Genomic DNA, 19,172 nt, shown 5'->3' with positions numbered 1-19,172 from the left:
GCAGGATCACTGGCAAGAGTCACTGCAGTGGGGTCTGAAAACCTCCATTATGTTTATGTGGTTCAAAAAATCTTGCAAGGGCCTGAATTTCATTTTCTTTTTTCCTTATCCCATGATAGAATTTTACAGTTTGTAGCTCAGGCTGCTTTAACTCATTATCCTCCTGCCTCAGCCTCCTGGGTGACCCTGCACCCAACCCCTCAATGTTTTTAAAGTCAACACACCCTTCAGATATTATTAATGAAAGTGCAATATATATATACATTTCCTAATAGTAGACTCCCAGACCTGTGATAGGGTCTCCAGTCAAGAGCAAAAGTCCCACTTTCTTTTTAGACAAAGGCAAAACTAAGTTTCCTGACATCTCCTCACAGCACACAGCACACACACACACATACACACACTCACGCACACACACAAACAAAGGGCCCCTAGGTTATCATCCATCCAAGTGAGAAGCATGATTTGAATCCGTGGCAAGAAAGTTATTCGCAGTAAAACTATAGTCTGGGGCTTCCGCAATACCTTAATTGAGAAAAAAAGTTGCAAAAAAAGGTTATGAAAGAGAAATAAATGTTACATGCAAGTAGCAGGTGTTTATAGATGAATGATCCTTACAAATATAAGAGCAAATTTGCCACATATTAACACAGGAGATAGCTCACGCTTTGAATGCATATATGGGCCACTGACATCAAAGACTTCCTTCAAATAATTATTAGGCAGTATAATTGAAGGCTAATAGACCATTTATAAATGCTGATTCTTGGCTGCTCTGGAGCCCATTGGAGCTCCTGTGTGGGAGACATTAACAGCCACAGTTGGGTTGCGGTGGAGGAGGGGTTTCCTTGAGCCTCGTGCTCTGCTTGGCGGCCGAGATGGCTGGGTCGGTCTCCAAGCTCTCTGACATTTTGTCACAGATGATATCTACGAGGCGCTCGAAGGTTTGCTTCACGTTGATGTTATCCTTGGCGCTGGTTTCAAAAAACTCAAACCCTGGAGGAAACACACAGAAACAGGTCCGTCATTTCATGTTTCTGAAGCCCAGTGGATTCAGTTGTGGTTTTGAATGTCAAGGGGGCGAAGGCCCCGGTGGAAGATGGCTGTGGTTTAGACGGGGACGGCAGCTGGGCAAGAAGTGCTACCCATTGACCAGAGCAGAGAGTTATAAACACGGATTGATGATGTTCATTTTATTTGTCTCTACTGATTCATTCCTGCTGTCTGCAAGGGCAGAGAGATTTTCCAAATGGAATTCATATATTATTATTAAGAACCTCACCAGCCTCTTGTACTAACACCTTGCTCCTGCCTCTGATGTGATCATAAATATTGGCTGACTTGGCTGGATTAAGAACAAAACACTGGATGTGGCTGCAACTGCTTTTCCAGATACATCTAGATGCTGTGGACTCTGACTTAATGTATCAACCTCTCTGTGGCATTATTGCTAGGCAGTGAGGGGCAGGGGTGGGGCTTAGTTGCTCTGAGTTCATTACTAGAGCTGTATACTTGGGTGCTATATTTTCTGGAGTTATCCCTTGCTCTGTTTCCTGGACATCTCGATGTGAATTGTTGTGCTCGGCCACAAGGCTGACTCCTCTGAGAAAAGTGAGATACCTTAGGATTTTCTGTCTGGCCACCATGTAGTCTTTTAAAGTCTTCTCTAAAACTGACATTGAATTCCATTCTTCTCTCTTTGCTGTATTCCGTCAAAGTTAACGTTTTTTTAATGATTTAGAAAAGACCCTGTGCATATTCTACCAAAAGAGCTCCTGTACAATCCTGTCCTAATTTTTATCCTGTCTGTTCAGTGGCTGCCCAGTCATGGGACTAAGCAGTATCTAACAGGACACAAGGTGGCGCTAAAGAATCACAGGAGTTAACATAGACCTCCTTCAACCTCTGGATGTTTGAACTGAGTGTTAATCCAATAACCCAGCAGTCTCTGTAACACTGTTTCAACTATCTGGTGGGGGCGGATTTCCTTCTCACCAGTACTATTTACGGCAGTAAAGTTTTTGAATGGGAAAGAAAACAATAAATTTTAATTGAGCAGCGAAATTACACGAAGGTAGGAACTATGGGGGGTGAGGGGAGTGAACCCCAATGCAATGAATTCCGGGATGCAGCTGTCTTGAAGCAGTCTCAGAATGCAGCTCTGCACACAATGTTATCATTCCATTGTTCGCATTCACATTCTACTGCCTGTGCTTGCCAGTCAGTTGCTATGGCAACTGCCCCAATTGGCCAGCCAGAGATTGGTCTGGTCCACTGGGGGGGAATGTTGATTTAGGATGTGTTGGGCAGAACACAGAGAACCTTTTTTAATCCATTCTCAATTTTACACCCTATAAATCTTTCTGGTTACATCTGGCCCTATCTCAGAGGAGACACAAAGATTCAAAATGATTAAATCCAGCAAATGCCTGGCTCCTGGGACCAAAAAGAAAAGAATAGTCCACTACCTCACATCTATGTCCAGATCCCTTTAATAACTAAGAAAATATTTGTTTTCTTGAAAGGAAAATAAATGATTTTCATGAGTTAAAACTTCTAATTTTTAGACACCACTATTTTATCAGATGACTAAACCCAAGTTACATTTTGACTGCTGCTTGTTAGGATCTGAGTAACAGCCAGACTCAGGAGGCTAATCACCAGCATATTAAAGTTCTAGGAAATAGTGCAAGGTATTTCAGTCCACCTTTGGCTTCTATTTCTTTTTTATTGTTTTGTGTCTGCACAGTGATCATGCCATTCTCTTAGAGTAGAAATTTCTTTATCTATAGACAAGGCCAGGTGGTGTGGACAGTGCTGATTTTTCTAAAGCTGGTGCAGTCCCTATGGCTGGATCATTCACTTTCCTGGTGGACCCAGACCAGGGCAGGATAGGTACCCTCTGATCGATGTTGTTACTTAATTCTCAGAGCTCTTTGCTTGCTATTTTCTAGGTGCTGGTGTTATTGTCCCAGAATTAATGGGGATGGGCATCATTTCAGAATATCCCCAAAACACACAGGGGATGTGAGACCTTTGGATGAAACTTTGGAGAAAAACAGTTCTGAAATTTGAGACAAAGCTGGGACAAGGTTCAGTTCTATTGTCCTTTCAGCCAGTGCTTCTTTTACATGAGAGCATGTTTGGGAAAGGACTGAACTTGAAGCACTGAGCCATTGCTGAAAGATATGGGCTGTCATCTCCCATTATCAAATGGAACTCCTTTATTTGGGCATTAGGTCACCTTATGATGCTGGTACACAAGTTGAGAACAGTAACATTCCTTACTGTGTGTAATGACTTGTTTATGCTCGGCCCAGGGAGTGACACTATTAGAAGGTGTGGCCCTGTTGGAGTATGTGTGTCACTGTGGGTGTGGGTTATAAAACCCTCACCCTAGCTGCCTGGAAGTTAGTCTTCTAGTAGCAGCCTTCAGATGAAGATGTAAAACTCTCAGCTCCTCCTGCACTAGGCCTGCCTAGATGCTGCCATGCTCCCACCTTGATGATAACGGACTAAACCTCTGAACCTGTAAGCCAGTCCCAAATATATATTGTCCTTTATATAAGACTTGCCTTGGTCGTGGTGTCTGTTCACAGCAGTAAAACTCTAACTAAGAGACTGTGGGATCCTGGGAATATGTGGTCACTCAGGAGAGGGTGTCTAGGAGACCTGTACTCTATGATAACACTCTCCCCAGCATGGTGAGAAGCTGTAACAGGGTGAAAGTGGGGAAGTTTACTGGCCCAAGTACCCTGGCAGCCACTGTTCATAAGCTAGTTTTTAAAAAGTCTTCATTGTTTGCATATATTTGTTTGTTTGTTAATGTATTGTTTTTTATATTGTATGTGGCCTTGTAAGCGTGCATGTATGGAGCACAGGTATGGAGGACAGAGGACAGTAAGCAAGAATCTGTTCTTCCCTACTATGTGTGTCTAGGGAGTGAGCTCAGGGCATGGGGCTTGGCAGCAGGCTCCTTTATCCATCGAGCTACCTTGCTGGTCTGACATACTAGATCTGTCACCATGAGGAAATGATGGCTTCTGTACTCACTTTCATAATTTGTGGTATTTGTTTTGCCTGTCTTACAGCATTATCACGACTCTCAAATGGGAAAATGTGGGCGAAGGGGCCAAACAAGCTGGAAAGTTCGAGGAGAGCAGCGTTAGTGGCCACACACTGGTGTTTGTGTAGTCGAGTGCTTACCCTATCACAGAGACTATTGAGAGCACTTGCGACATTTTTAACGCCCTGTGTCCAAGAGCAGGTGCCATTAATTTGTCTAGTTTCTAGATAAGGAAATGAAGGTGGAGAATGGATGAGTGATTTGTTTAAACCTTCCCATGGTTGGCTGGGAAATGGTAGAAGGAGAGATCCATTAGCCACCTACAGACTTCCCTGCCTTTCTAGGTACCCTGAAGAAGGGAACCACGATTTTGTTGCAGTTCTAGGGTAATGAGGAATTATTAATTCACACACGATTTCATAACTTTAAATAATTCAAAGGTGATAACATGGACTTCAGAATGCCAGCAAACCAAACAATACAGTTGCTTGACAGTTTAAAGTACACAATGTGATTACAAAAGCCACATCTCTGTATGAACTAGAGCACAGTTACAAAAGGCTCTGAAAATTAAACTGTTTTTCAGTGACCAACAGCCTAAATCTATCATAAAGCTCAGAATTCAAACACTGGGAGCTTAAGGTCAATGTCACAGCTTTTAGTATTGTGTCACTGAGTCATTTAGATCTGGGGGAAACGGGAGCCTATCATGTACCCCAGACGTCTGTGTCCATTTGAATCACGAAGGTGAAACCTCTTTGTGAGAAGCCATTCATGCCCCATACTTGTGTGCAAGCATGTTTAAAATCATAGCCTAACTTACAACTACAAATGCAAACACTGGAGCTTTTATTCTTACAGCAACTCCTTGGACTTTCTGATTATTACCTCTCAGTGTCTTGGCCTTTTTACCTTAGCTACCTGGACCTAATAGCTTGTTCTCAGAAAACCTTACCCTCACATCTGTACACACCATCATCATCAGAAGTCAGGCATCAGTCAAAGAAGCCTCACAAACAGTCTTACAAAACCCTGGAGATTGGTTCCAATTCACAGCTGAGGATGGCACAGTTCACCAGGACCAAAGAAGCAGACCAAGGTCACGTAGCAAGCTGGCTGTGGAGCCTGACAGATCCCCTGACATGTAGGTTACCACTTTAGCTTCTTGCTCTGAACGCCTGCCCCTTATGCTACATGATCTGTAATTAGTAACTGTAACACACATGTATCTTTATCAGGGGAGCAGTGGACATGGATGACCTGGCTATCTTTTCCCATTCCTCCCAACTGCTCTCTGGCAGAGGCAGCCCTGCTCCAGACCCAGAAGATCACATGTCCCAGGCAACACATTCTTGTCTTGGGGTTCTCCAAACCTGACCTAAAAAGAACAACTCATGTCCTTTCTTTCTTTCTTTTTTCTTTAAAGATTTGTTTATTTATATGAGTACAATGCAGGTGTCTTCAGGCACACACTAGAAGAGTGCATCGAATCACATTACAGATGGTTGTGAGCCACCATGTGGTTGCTGGGAATTGAACTCAGGACCTCTGGCAGAGTAGTCAGTGCTCTTAAACACTGAGCCATCTCTCCAGCCCAACTCCTGTTCTTTCTAAAACCCAGGACAGGCATACCCAGACACGATTTAAGTTCAACTTTTTGTTGAGGTTTCTGTATAGCTGGACGAGCAGCCACTGTCTGGAAGGACTCTGCTGGTGAGCAGGGACATCACAAACCCCGGGACTTATGGGGAGTGACACAGGTCTGGCTTTCTGGCATGGTTCTTTACCCTGTTCCTTAAATGTCCTTGGAACAAAGCACAGAGAAGCCTGGAACCTTTGCAGACTCCTATACACAGGGAAGCAAGCAGGGCCATGAGGCCAAAAGCATGCTGCTCACTGAAGGTGGCAGGCTCTAGACTGTTACTCTGTCATGAGGAGAGCTGAAATGTCACAATACCCCACTGTGATTATCCTGTGTTAGCAATAACAATCATGGCTCCAAAATTGAGTACTGAACACTCTCTTTTCTCAGCTCCTTTAGCCAATGAATTTATTCAGTTTTGTAGATGATATTAAATTTTCTCCTACATGTTAACATTTATGCCATATAATGAAGCTCTTTACTATAGTAGTTTTTTTTTATATAAAATCTTTTTATTCACCCCAGGAAAGAAGTCTTGAACACTGTTTGGGCTCTCTAACTTTTTAAATTTGAAAGAAAAATCATCAGTGTGCCTCCATCCCCCCCCATAACACCCCAAACTGTACTTTAGTGTACCACTTCATTCCTAGCTGTCAATTCCTTACGTTCTTGCCACCTTTTCCATTTCAAGGGGGCTCTTTCTTCATTTGAGTTGCGACCGAGAGTTTCCGCTTCAATTTTCCGTGGAATTGGATGAACCAGAGCTGTGAGAGAAAGGTCATGGCAATGCCAGGCAGGTGACAGTTGGGCTAGAAGTAAGGACTTCAAAGCAGCAGGACCAACTGTCATTTTAGCTAGTCCCATGTTGGGGACTCAGCCATGAGACAGACCTTAGGAGTGGGAGGGGATGAGGATTTGACCCAGTTCTCTGAAGAATGGTCAAAGAAAGCAGCCGGAAGTTGGAACAGGAGCTCTGCCACAGGCTAAAGTTGATATAAACAGACCACAGAATGGGCAGATCTCTCAGGCTCTGAGTTTCCTTTGTCAGTCAGGTTTAACCAGATGGCAGGATTCAGAACCTGTGTAAGGGTCATCGTGTAGTGTTGATGAGCACGGGTCCCCACATAGAAAGTCTTCTCGATACCTTTAGACTAGTGTAGTCTCCTGATAAGGAAGAGAGTGCCTGAGCTTGCTGGAGGTTGCACAGGCTACTGGAATTGCCTCTCTATTGAGTAAAATTCAAGTCACGTAGCTGGCCATTCATGCTTCAGCTCTTAGACTTCCCCTAGCTTTCATTCCTGCACCTACACATCCAGCCCTCCAGGTCTACCAAGCTTGGCCCCTCCACAAATGCTAAATGGCTCAAAGGCTACCCCCCCCCACTGCAGCTCTTCCCATGAGTCTCCCTAAAGAACCCCACCCTGTATCCTCTCTCCCCCATCAAAATAGCATTTGCTTAGTGTTACATCTACTCCCAAGACTGTTGAACTTCTAATCAGGATTTTCCCTGTATTGTCAAAGGCCATGCAGGATGAGCAACAAACAGCTTTAGAACTCATGGAATGTGGCCCACTGGTTAGCACAAGCAAGATAGGTGTGACTCGGAGGACTACATGTCCCGAGGACTTTGTGCTGCTGTGGAGTTTTGCTCTGCTTGTTGTCCTCCTCACATCCCTCTTCATCTAAGAATTGTATGAAAACTCTAAGGGGGCTTCCAGCCCCTCATTGGGCAATGTCTTTGGCACTCACAAGCATAGTGCTTGATTTCTTTTAGGGACTGATGCTGGAACAGATTGATGATTCAATCACCACTCTAGGAAGGAACTTAAAATTTTAGTTTGTCAGCAATGACCACCACACTTAGAAAACATTTGGAAAAACAAATTGTTAGTGAAGCTAGGTTAAGACATTTTTGTTAGTGGCTTTGACATAGAAAATCTTAGGGAACAATTTGAAATTCAGAAAGACACGCTTAGAATTGAGCTAGGGCCTTTTTGAGGTCAAGGAACAAGAACAATGGCAGTCAAACTAGCCTTGGCTGATGGGACTCTTACTGAGGCTGGACTGGTGATTTAGGTGATAATTAGTTTCTTGTAGCTATCCTTGCCCTCAGCTTCCTGATAGAACTTAATAAAAATTTGCTGGTGAGTACATGTGAAATCAGAGGATTTAAAGTAGAAACCACTGTTTTTTATATCAAAGTTTAGATTTGTGATTTTTAAAATTTGTATAAGATTACTTTTTAAGATAAATAAGAAAATAATGACCATTTCTTTGTAACAGGAAACTACTGCCTGCCAGTAGGAGAAACTGGCTGAGAAAATGACCTTGCTTGCTCACACTTTGTTAATTTATAACAAGTTGCTTAGTTATGAATATATGTGAGTTCTTGGGAATAATTTTTTTAAGGCCTAGGTAAAATGTTAAGGCCTAGGTAACTGTTACCTCTCTCTCCTGCCATTCTGTGCTGTTTCTAATGTTATAAGGAAACTCTCTCATATGCTGTTACTGTTGTTACTAAGATGTTTTGTGCTTTGGTGTTCTTGAAAATCATTCACAATAGAAGTCAATTAGAATGGCTTTGTATAGTTAGCCACAACAAGCTTGGACCCGAACCAACTGCCAGGTAACACTTCCTGCACCTATGTCTAAGTTTTTATGGTTTTTGCTTTTACAAGCTGCCCCTGGGTTGGACCCTCATATAAGAGAGACACCCGCACCAATATAAAAAGCTATTTGGAATAAGACTTCCAGTTTGAGTAGGGTTGGAGTAAGTTTAAGTTCCCAAGGCCTCCCTGGAAACTTACATCCTGCTTGGCAGAAAGAGACATGTACGTGGGTAACTGACATTTTGATTGGCAAGTTAAGACATGAATGTTGGGCTAGGTAAGTCTCCTGCCACAGCTGAATACCCCAACCAATTAAAGCAGGATACGTGTACAACAAAGAAATATTCCTAAGGAAGCCCTCTATCCCTAAATCCTGATGGGTTGAATAACTTGGCACAGATGTTTGTAGATTTCAGGCTTAAAAGCCCTGTAGGATCTGGACTCAATGTCACAGCCAGCTCCTGGGTCTGTTCTGTAGCCCTGATGGATCAATTCCGGGGTGAATGCCCAATAACTATCCCTATCTGTCTGAGATTGGAGTTCCTGTGAAGCAACTCCTGGACCCCAACAATTTTTTTCTTTACTTGTGCTATGAAATGTTTTTTCATAATGATTCACTAAAAGGAAAATAGAATGTAATCACATTGTAATTTCTATATTGCTTGAGAGATTCTGATGGGATATATACATTGTGGGAAACAAAATAAAGTTGTTGGAGTCTACTCATTGGTGTTTGCTCCACCCACACAATGTGTAAGTGTGTATGTATGTATGTATGTATGTATGTAAAGTGGTTGGAACCAGCTTATTGTATTTTGCTCCACCCACAAGAAACATGTGTCTGTGTATGTATGTAAAGTAGTTGGAGCTTTTCTCTACCCACCCAATCTATGAATATATATATATATATATGTATGTATATATATATGTATGTATGTATATATATATGTATGTATGCATGCATGTATGTATATGTGTGAAGTTGTCAAGGCTTGCTTGTTGGGACTTGTTGGAGCTTGCTTCAGCCACCAAGTGTCAGTGTGAGTGTGTGTGCTTGCTTTATATTGTTGCTGATTCTACATTCCATTCTTGGATTGCTGAACATATTGTCAGTATTGGTCTTCACACACACACACACACACACACACACACATATATATATACACACACACACACACACACACTGTGGAGCCAGACTCTAATTCTTGCCATGGTTTTCTATATGTACAACATAGCTACATTTCTCTGCTGTAAAATGAATATTTTAGAGGTGCTACTTCACAATACAGTCTGGATCCAAAGCAAGGGAAACCGCTGTAAATGGGACAGCACAGCGATCTTTACATGATGCTCCACAATGGTCACCCATCTGTGGATGTCACAATGAAACCTCATTTGTTTGAGCACTGGTACTTGAAAATATATTTCCATCACTGCTCTGTTTCATTCTGTTCTTGGATTGCCGAACATCTTGTTAGTGTTGGTCTTCACCACTGTATATATTCAAGTTTGAAAAATATCATTAAAACTTGAAGTTTTCAACCCAATGAGCCTCTCTCTGGAGGCTGACCACTGTCCCTGCCCTTCCTGTTGTCCCTGACATGAGATCAATGTTTGCATAATCCAGTGTCCTTGCACTCCTAGTGGATTCCTTGGCATCCACATGTGAACCATTGGTGGGAAGGTGGAAGCTGCACAGAGAGGCTTCTTTGTTAAGAGAAAGGCAAAAGCGTCCACTACCTTTGTAAAAACCATTGTTCCCTATGCATCACGTTCCCTGGTTGCTTCACTTTTCAAATTATTTATATCACCTGCTTATCCCCTGTGGCTATTTCAGTTTGAAGTCTTCCAGAAAGATCCGAGGTCCCTTGGGTAATATAGCTCTAAGGTCTTGCATGGTGAACCACCCATCCTGAACATCTCCAGTTCCCTGGTAATTATTTTCAAGTATATATTTTTGATTTAATTACTATTTTTATATCAGCTACAAAATTGATATAATGTAAAATTCAGCATTCTAGTCGTTTTGAAGCATATAATTCACAGCCTTTAGGATAAAATGTTGTGCAAACACTAGAATTCAATTCTAGAACATCTTCATGATGCCCAGAAGGAGAGTCTACATCCAAAAAGCAGTCACTCTCCATTTCTGCTGGTCCCCTCTACTAGGTATAATTTTCTCTCCAGTTCAATTGTGCATCCCATATGGGGTTTCTCCCTATCCCTGGAAATATCCAACACAGCATCTAGTAGAAGCAGGTGCCCAGCAGATGTTGGCTAATTACAGGATTGATTGCTATTAATTGGTTGGGAGAAGCTGGTTGATCGAAATGGAAGGCAAGAGAGAATCACGTATTCCTTTGTTCTTTGTTATGAAGTGACTGAACTTGCAAGTAATTTGTCAGCTGCAGTATTTCTAGATGGAGTTTACCAAGCATGGAATTCCATATCGTATCATTTCAGATTTTCCCTGTGGGAAATTTTCTATATCAAAAAATCAAAGCAGTCCTTTTTACCCACGAGGAAAGGCATTTGTGAACAATAGGAAGAAGTATAGAATTGTTCAACTCCCATTAATAACTTTTGTTTTGCTTCACAATGTAAAAACTCTTAAAGGGTAGGAAAGTCAAGATTTTCTGAGCTTTCAGAGTATGATAAGTGTCATTCACAATGCAAGAGCCACTGTTTTTATACACATAAGTGCCAAGTATTTTCCAAGTAGAGTTTGTTCCTTTAAATCCATTGGACGTTTCCTTTGTAAGTTCTTACCATTGCATTTAGCTTTTAATGATAAAGGAGACAACTTCCACCCTTGCCTGTTACTGTTTACATGAGCATTAATAACTGTCTTTTGTATAGGATTTTCAATTAGCAATAGCATCTGTGTGCACCACCCAGGTTATGCTTGCCGTGAGAGATGCCTATGAAACAGAGCAGTGATGGAAATACATTTTCAAGTAACAGTGCCCAAATGAATGAGGTTTCATTGTGACATCCACAGATGGGTGACCATTGTGGAGCATCATGTAAAGATCGCTGTGCTGTCCCATTTACAGTGGTTTCCCTTGCTTTGGATCCAGACTGTATTGTGAAGTAGCACCTGTAAAATATTCATTTTACAGCAGAGAAATGTAGCTATGTTGTACATATAGAAAACCATGGCAAGGATTGGAGTCTGGTTCTACAGTCCCAGGCGCTTCCCTTCAGAACATTCCTAATGTCTATTTTATGTCTTCTGACAGGTTTAGGCCCAAACATGATGGAATAATCTCTGTTGGCTTCATAAAGTCAGTCATGGGGACTCTTAGCTATCCTGAGCAACATGCTTTGATGCTCAATAATTCTTAGCTGCATATATTTATTTTACAAAGTGATGACTTTCATAAAGACATTTTTGGTGCAACTGGATCTGACATTTTAACCAAATTTACCATAATTGCAATTTCTAAAAGTCAGACTATTCCTCAGAATGTCTGAATCTAGCTCCATCCACAGGCAAATCAGCCTGTCCAGAGCAGTCACAGAAAGCTACCCAAAGCATTACTTAAAGGAATTTCTTTTTTTACAGTGATACATTCTGAAAATTGCAATTAATTCATATGTTTTCTTGATGGTTTGTAGTTAGGATTTTTTTTTCTTTTTTGATCCAGAAGCAAATGATTTGGTCTTTGGTTTTCTAAAGCCGAGGATATGGTGATGAAAATTTGCAGCCTTTAGAATTCTTCCTTTAAACAAACAATTGCTTCCTTGTCAGAGCAAGCCAATCCAGGTGATTGGAAACTAATTATAGTTAAGGGCAAAAGAGAAAGCCAGGACAGGGTGTGTTATCTAGCTAGAGTAGAGATGTTTACTTGAATGGCTTTCACAGATGAAATATGATGGTTTCTATGTGCATGAGGGACGAAGCATATGCCTGCATCGAACAGAGCTTAGTGCTGGGACTTGGGTTTGAGAGACTAGAGAAAGTGCCCTGTTGAGAACAAAGTTAGGAAGCTCCACAAAGTACATAGGGCTAACACTCTGCAGAAGCAACTCTCCCCACACAATATTAACAGATGACTTCTGGTGAGACTGGGGCCCTTTCACAGATCCATAAAGGAATAAGGGTGTCTCTTAAATTCCCAACATGGAGGGCATGATCTCCTTTTTCCCTGTGATCTAATAAGCCACAGGTTTATCTGAGGATAATGGGGCTGAACCGCCAAAGGGAAGGGAAAGGAGTGAGCACAGCCCCGGTCTCTTGCAGTGGAGAAGAGTGGAGACAGGGTCTGGATGACACTACAGGGACAGACACGCAGCTTTGTTGGCACACTTGAGAGGATAAGTTAGCTTGTTTAACAGTGCCCCCTTAATGTCATGAGCCTGTCCCTAGAGGCAAGCACTAGAATAAGAAATAAGTGAGAAGCCATCATTGGGATGGTTTGGCTAACAATTTGTTTAAACACTTTTTAAAAATGATGCTATTTTTAAATGTCAGAACAGTATTCAGTAAATTACATGAGAGATTCAAGATTAATATCGAACAGGATTTATGTTGGATGCAGGCTGATTTAACTGTACTGAGCATGTTGGAGGAAGAGGCATGATGTTTATAGGCTAAGTATATTGAATGCATTTGTAGTCCCTGATGTTTTCAAGTTACTGGTAGGTTTATTGGGACATAATACCACAGTTCAATAAAATACATCTGTATTTACAAATGTGTGACATTTCTTGGGGGCAAATAATAATAAGCATTTTAAATTAGAAATCAGTCCCCAACGAATTTAGTTGGTGAGCCTTATTCTCTACTGCTCTTAGTTATGATAATTTTACCTTGAGAAAAGGAAAATCACACCAACCAGTGTGCAAAGCTAATAAACAGATCTGGACCTCTGCCAGCTCTCTTAGCCCATTCTGGATTTGAGCCCTTTCCAGTTTCAAAACCTAAACACTGAACACACCAAACTCATTTAGATGAGTCTTGTTTGTTTTCCTTTCTTTTCTTTTTCAGTGCTGGTAATTAAAATGAGGCAGCTTACATTTCTTATATTCAACTTTAAGATTGTAGTAACATTGTTCTTAACACTTTGATGGTGTTGGAAAAAGAAACCGGAGGTCAGTAGTTTATACAGACCTTCATCATCTGAAACTGGATTCATTTGTTCATACTTTAAATGCCGCACAGCTTAGATCTGTGTGTAGGATTGAGAAAGGCAGATCAGTCAGATTACCCTGAGATCAGGAGCCAAGGTGGGTTCTGAGTGAGATTCAAGTAGGAAAACAAGAGGATGTGGAAATTTGTGAGATGGGCTAAGCAGGGTGAGAGACCAGAATCTCTTTAGCAAAAATACAGTTTTGCAGTCTGTGGCTCTTGGAGAGAATGGGGCCTTCCTAGGGGTCAAATGTTGGTAGAGATCTGAAGTAGTAAGTTTTTTTCCCACAGGTTGGCTTCATTGAGTAAATCAATGATGATTAGAACGGGGATTTGCCAAAGTCTTGGAAAGTCTTTCAGTGGAGAGTGTAAGAGTTTGAGGCCTGCCATAAAAGAGCAAATTGCATATGCCATGTATGGTCCTACAGCGTGTAGTGTCACCAGCCAAGCCACCATAGCACCTTTCATTCAAAGTGAGTCACTTTGAGCTTGAACGGAGTGCTCTGGGAAATGAGTGAGCCTCAGCGTGATCATCCTGAGCAATGTGGGTTGCATGGGACGTATGGCCTCTCCGTTCATAAAGAGCATTTTCTGAGGAATAAATTCCATCTGCCAATAGGGAGGACAGAGAGTTACAAAACATAGACCAGGAGCCAGGAAAAGGTGGACAAAGGCGCCTTCCCTTTTTAATCCATGGATGAGAGCACGTGTAAGTATACCCAACACATCCTTGATCTGTTTTCTACCTCCTGGGAAAACGTAGCCAGAAAGAATGTGAGCCCGGGGAAATAATGGCAGGGTGGCCGCACTTTTCCACAGACAGCTCTGTGTAGCCAGGTACTTAGAACATTTAAATAGCATTGCTGGGACTCCTTGCCAAATCCAGAAGTTGGCAAGCCCTGTTCTTTCATAAACACAGCAATTAAGATTTAAATAAATCTTTAAAAACTGCTGAAGAGCAGTCAGTGCAAATGCGGAGCAGGTGGTTGGAGTTTTAAAAATAGGCACTGGGGCAATGCTGTATCCTCATTAGGGTTGCTGACGACTCGACCTGTTTTATTATGGAATTGTTTTTGCAGGGGCAAGGAGAAACTATTCTTTTTTAAACTGAGGGGAAAAATAATAATCCTTCATTAAGCTGGAGTGCCTGGAGACAATGGTATAGTCCGAGCTTGAAAAAATGACCGAAGTGGGGCATGCCTGTCACAGGTAACTTGTGCTTCTTTGGTTTTGGTGCTGAGGTTACTAAATGGCCCTTGGCATGTAGAACTTACACTGTAATGAGAGGCTGATGCCTATAAAATTGGAGTGTGTGTGTGTGTGTGTGTGTGTGTGTGTGAAACAGTAGCATCTTTTACTTTAGAAAAAGTTACCAATGTGAGCACAGAGAGCCTGGGTGGTTGGTTCTTAAGATTTGCCTTACTTTGTCTTATACAGTTCTTACGTCATATAGGAATAGATTTAATGGAGTCAACTTTTTAGAAGTTAATGGAATTTCATAGGAAAATAGGTGGTTACTTGCACCACACAATACACAAAGTCCTCATCCTGCTAAAGACCGCCAAGCACCTATCATCCTGAAACTCTCAAATCAAAGCCATAAAACTTTTAGACACCACCCGACGGTTATCTTGGAGGGAGTCCATCATCAGGGCTGCATACACTTCCCTAGCTGCTCGAGCTTTAGAGATGGGTTTATGTGTTCGGTTGACAAGGAGTGGTATCTCCCAGCTGTTGTCAACTTGACAGAAATGTAGGTGTGCTTGAGAAGGGAGAATCTCATTTGAATAATTCCTTCCATCAGACTGGCCTCTGGGCTTGGCTGTGGGTGCATTTTCTTGATTGCTAATTAACGTGGGAAGGCCCAGCCCACTGTGGCTAGTACTACCCTAGGTAGGTTGGCCTGGGTTGTATGCAAAAGGTATCTGAGCAAGCCAGAGGAAGCAAGGCAGTAAGTTAGCCAATTTGGTCTCTGCTTCAGTTCCTGCCTCTGCTTCCTTTGATGATTGGCTGAAACTGCTAAGCCAAATAAGTTCTTCTTTAAGCTGTTTTCAGTCATGGTGTATATCACAGCAACAGAAAGCAAACTAGAATATGCTCCATTTTCAGAGTTTCTGATTTTACTGGTGTGATATCTATCTATCTATCTATCTACCTACCTATCTATCTATCTATCTATCTATCTATCTATCTATCTATCTATCCATCCATCCATCCATCCATCTATCTATCTATCTATCTATCTATCTATCTATCTATCTATCTATCTACCTATCTACCTATCAGGCCTGCTTTTTAATGTCCCCTGAGTAAGTAATGCTGTTGTACTGATTCATGCTCTGGCCATGTTCCTGTGTTATGCTACACTCCGGATGGACTCCAGGCTTCCTGTCCATCACCTCCAATTTACTTTTTAACAAGTGGCTTCAGCAGAATATTTAGTCTTATATAATCCAGCTTTTAGAAGATTCAACACTATTCTAATACATGAAAGTTAGCTTTATAATTTATGTAATATACTGTTGGAACAACATATCTAAGAACTGAAAAACTGACACTGAGATGCAGGTAAGTATGTTTAATACTTTCTTCCTATACTCTGCCTGATGTTAAACACCCCTCTTTTAGGAATGCTACCTCTGTACTTGGTCTGAAATGAAATCCAGTCTTGCCATTCTATTCTTTAAACTTTGGCACTGGTTCTTGAGAACCAGTAGAGACAATCCCAGTCCATTCAGTGTGATAAATGGCCTCTTAGTGATATGTCATCTTTTTATGGGTTTAGATCTCTTCAGCACACAGGTTCTTCTTCATAGAGGTGCCATTGCCTGCTTGTCTAGCCATGAAAATTATATTTTCTTTTTTCAAGCCTGATGCAAACACTGTCAATGTGGCCTTCCTCTATGCCTCTGGATCGACACGTTCCTAATCTCTTGACCTCCTCTAAAACTTGTCTTCAATTCTATTGGAGATTCATAGACTGGCTTGTAAAAGTCATTATGTACTAGAGTGGGGCTATCCCAAAAGCTGCGGCTGGTCCTTGGGATATATTCTTCTATCTAGGCTGTCTTGTCTGGCCTCAGTGTGAGAGGATGCACCTAGCTCTGCATAGACTTGATGTGCCAGGGTTGGGGGATATCCGGGGTACTCCTACCCACTCAGAGGAGAAGGGGAGGAGGGATGGGAGTGTGGGGGCAAGGATTGTGGGGGAGTGCCTCGGAGGGGGTAATGAACAGGATGTAAACTGAATAAATAAAAAATAAAATGATTGTGTTTGAGTCCCTTTGGAGTCTAGAATCTTCTAATGATGAGTGCTTGACAGCACTGAATGGAATGAACGAATAAATGAAAATAATTCTGTATAGTGTTCCCAAATTTCATTTCGAAGCATCTGTCTCCTGTATCCATCAAGAATCACCCTTATAGTGTGACTCTAATGGTACTTTAGTAAGAACCCTTGCCTATTGGTTTTAGTTAGACAGATTTTAATCAAGTCCCGGTGGATTTCTCTTCATCCTTACTGGATTAATGAATAACATCTCTGTCCACAATCTCTGTTTTGGATCTCCCCAAGTCTCCTTGAAAATGTCTGTACCAATTTGATGGATGTATTTTTGAGGAGAAAATTTGAACATGAGTGAGAGTGTATTTTGGAGAATTTTTTCTTAGTAACAAGGAAACCATTCATGGATTCTTTACCGGGATTATGGGATCACTGGAAGATCAGAGAACCCAGGAGAAGAGTTTAAGTGGGTTTACTAGCCACACACACCTGAATTCCCTTCTGGATTTTAAGATAAAACTAAGTTCAGTAAAAATCTATTCAATCCAAGGTTATTTCAGGGTTATTGTGTCTGGAGCAGAACTTAGCCCTAGGGATAAACAGCTATAATAGTTTTCCCTGGTGGGAGTTCCTTAGGGTTAGCTAAGGGATCCCAAGAGCTCTGAGATCCCACAGGTAGACAACTACACATACAGCTCCCTCCGTTCTCTTTCCTACCTTGGCTAGCAATGGAAACCTAGGTTTTCAGGAAAATATTTGAGGATGGTAAAGTCAAAATCAGTACAATGGTGGTTGTTTGGCTCAGCTACAATCAGAATCAGGGTTACTGAAGTCCAGAGGTAGACTTTCCCATCTGGATGTTATTGATGCTTCATATCCTTCAGTTCTCTTTCCTTCAAGGACACTCAAGCCCCACGGCCAATGTGATCATCTCTTGTCTTTGATGGTGGAGAAACAGTCCACAGAGGCAAATCCCATTTGTTAGCTCTTGATTTATCTATATCTTCTGGAAAACAATGTCATATTCTGCCTGTCCCACCTCACACATCCAGAAATGCCACTGTGTGAAATAATGCACCATTCTCTGGCTTTACCTTTTCCTATTTTAAGAGATAGTTCCCTTAAGTGAATTGTCTACTTAAGCCAGAAATATTCAAATAAATATATGTGGCTTAGAATTCACAGATATAGAAGGTGACATTCTGTCAGAGTTTGTTTCTAGCTGAAAAACATAACTATGTAAATTAAAAAATGCAAAGCATTTTCTATGTTCTAGGCTGTGCCGTAATAGACTAAATGTTTAAAAATGCGCAGAGAGAATGTCAGCCACAGGATCATGTTCTGCTAGAGCAGTAATTCACTCTCTTCAGACACTCTGCTCATGGAAGTTAGTGTGGTGTAATACTAGTATTCTAGGATACTATCATACAGTATTATATGACACTACAGATGTTTTTGTTTATAATACAACTTCCTAGGGTTTAACTTTGAACACTTGAGGGTTTACCGCTAGTTTGTGTTGGTGTTGATGAATTCATTTGAAACTCCAGCTGATTCAACTGGAAATAGGTACCTGAGTCCTAGTCATGGGTTCACTGAAGACATATGATTTGCCTGTTATTCAGTAACTCAGGGCTAATGGGAACATCCACAGAAGTATGTAGGACGGGTGTGGTGGGCCAGGGATATAAGAAGCAGTTGGAAGAAGACTCCTATGGCTACCTAGGAGACTGAACACAGTGGTAGACAGGGTGGAAGAATGGGGAACCCCAGAATTAATGATGCAGAACTGCTTCTCAGGCCAGATGGAATAAAACATCCAGGAGAGGGAGGGCAGGGAAATGTTCACTGCCTATATCAGCAGTTATAGGCTTCCTGATTGTTGTTTTTAGAAGGTAAAGTCATCTGTCAAATTGGATGCCAAGTACCCAGAATACTGTAATCAGTTAATAATCATTTGTTGTGTGACCTAAAGAATAAATCAGATTGACAAGAGCACCCTCCCTACAAGAATTGCAAAGACCTCAGCTTCAGCCATAGGCAGCTATGGTATAGTTTCCTCCAGTGCCTTCATTTGGATGAGCAAATGATATGCAGAAGTATCTATCAATAACGGAGAGTTAAGTATAAATAGGCAAATAAAGCAGTTGTTCTGAGCCATCTGCCAAGGTGTGAGAATAACCTTTAGAAATGGAATGCCTGATATCCAAGAAATGGAATTTTATTGCTAATTGTTTTTAAAAGTAAAACCCTTCAAAGCCTTGTAATTTAGGTGAAGAGTTATTAGTTTTTAGAATTGTGTCTCCTGATCATTTGTAGAGGGTGTGTAGTCATGAGGAGAATGAATTGCATAGGAAGTAAATGATCTCCAAGTAGGCACATTTGCTGGTTGCCATGACAACTGCTGAGTCTTATTGACTGAATAGCAAAAGAAAAAA

General features: G+C 41.5%; 1 protein-coding gene across 1 annotated transcript in view; it reads right to left on the bottom strand.

The window, feature by feature from the left end:
* Positions 1–581: 581 nt before the first annotated feature.
* The window catches only part of Rab3c (RAB3C, member RAS oncogene family), a 200,875-nt gene continuing 182,284 nt past the window's right edge, over positions 582–19,172 (bottom strand). Inside the window, exon 5 of the mRNA XM_028784282.1 lies at positions 582–996. Coding sequence (XP_028640115.1) covers positions 809–996 — 188 coding nt within the window. The 3' untranslated portion in view covers positions 582–808. The remainder of the gene's footprint in view (positions 997–19,172) is intronic.

This window comes from Grammomys surdaster, unplaced genomic scaffold (assembly GCF_004785775.1).
Source record: "Grammomys surdaster isolate TR1022 unplaced genomic scaffold, NIH_TR_1.0 99, whole genome shotgun sequence".
In the NCBI taxonomy this organism is placed as follows: Eukaryota; Metazoa; Chordata; class Mammalia; order Rodentia; family Muridae; genus Grammomys; species Grammomys surdaster.
Note: the sequence above shows the minus strand (reverse complement) of the source record. Positions and strands in the feature narration are given on the sequence as shown.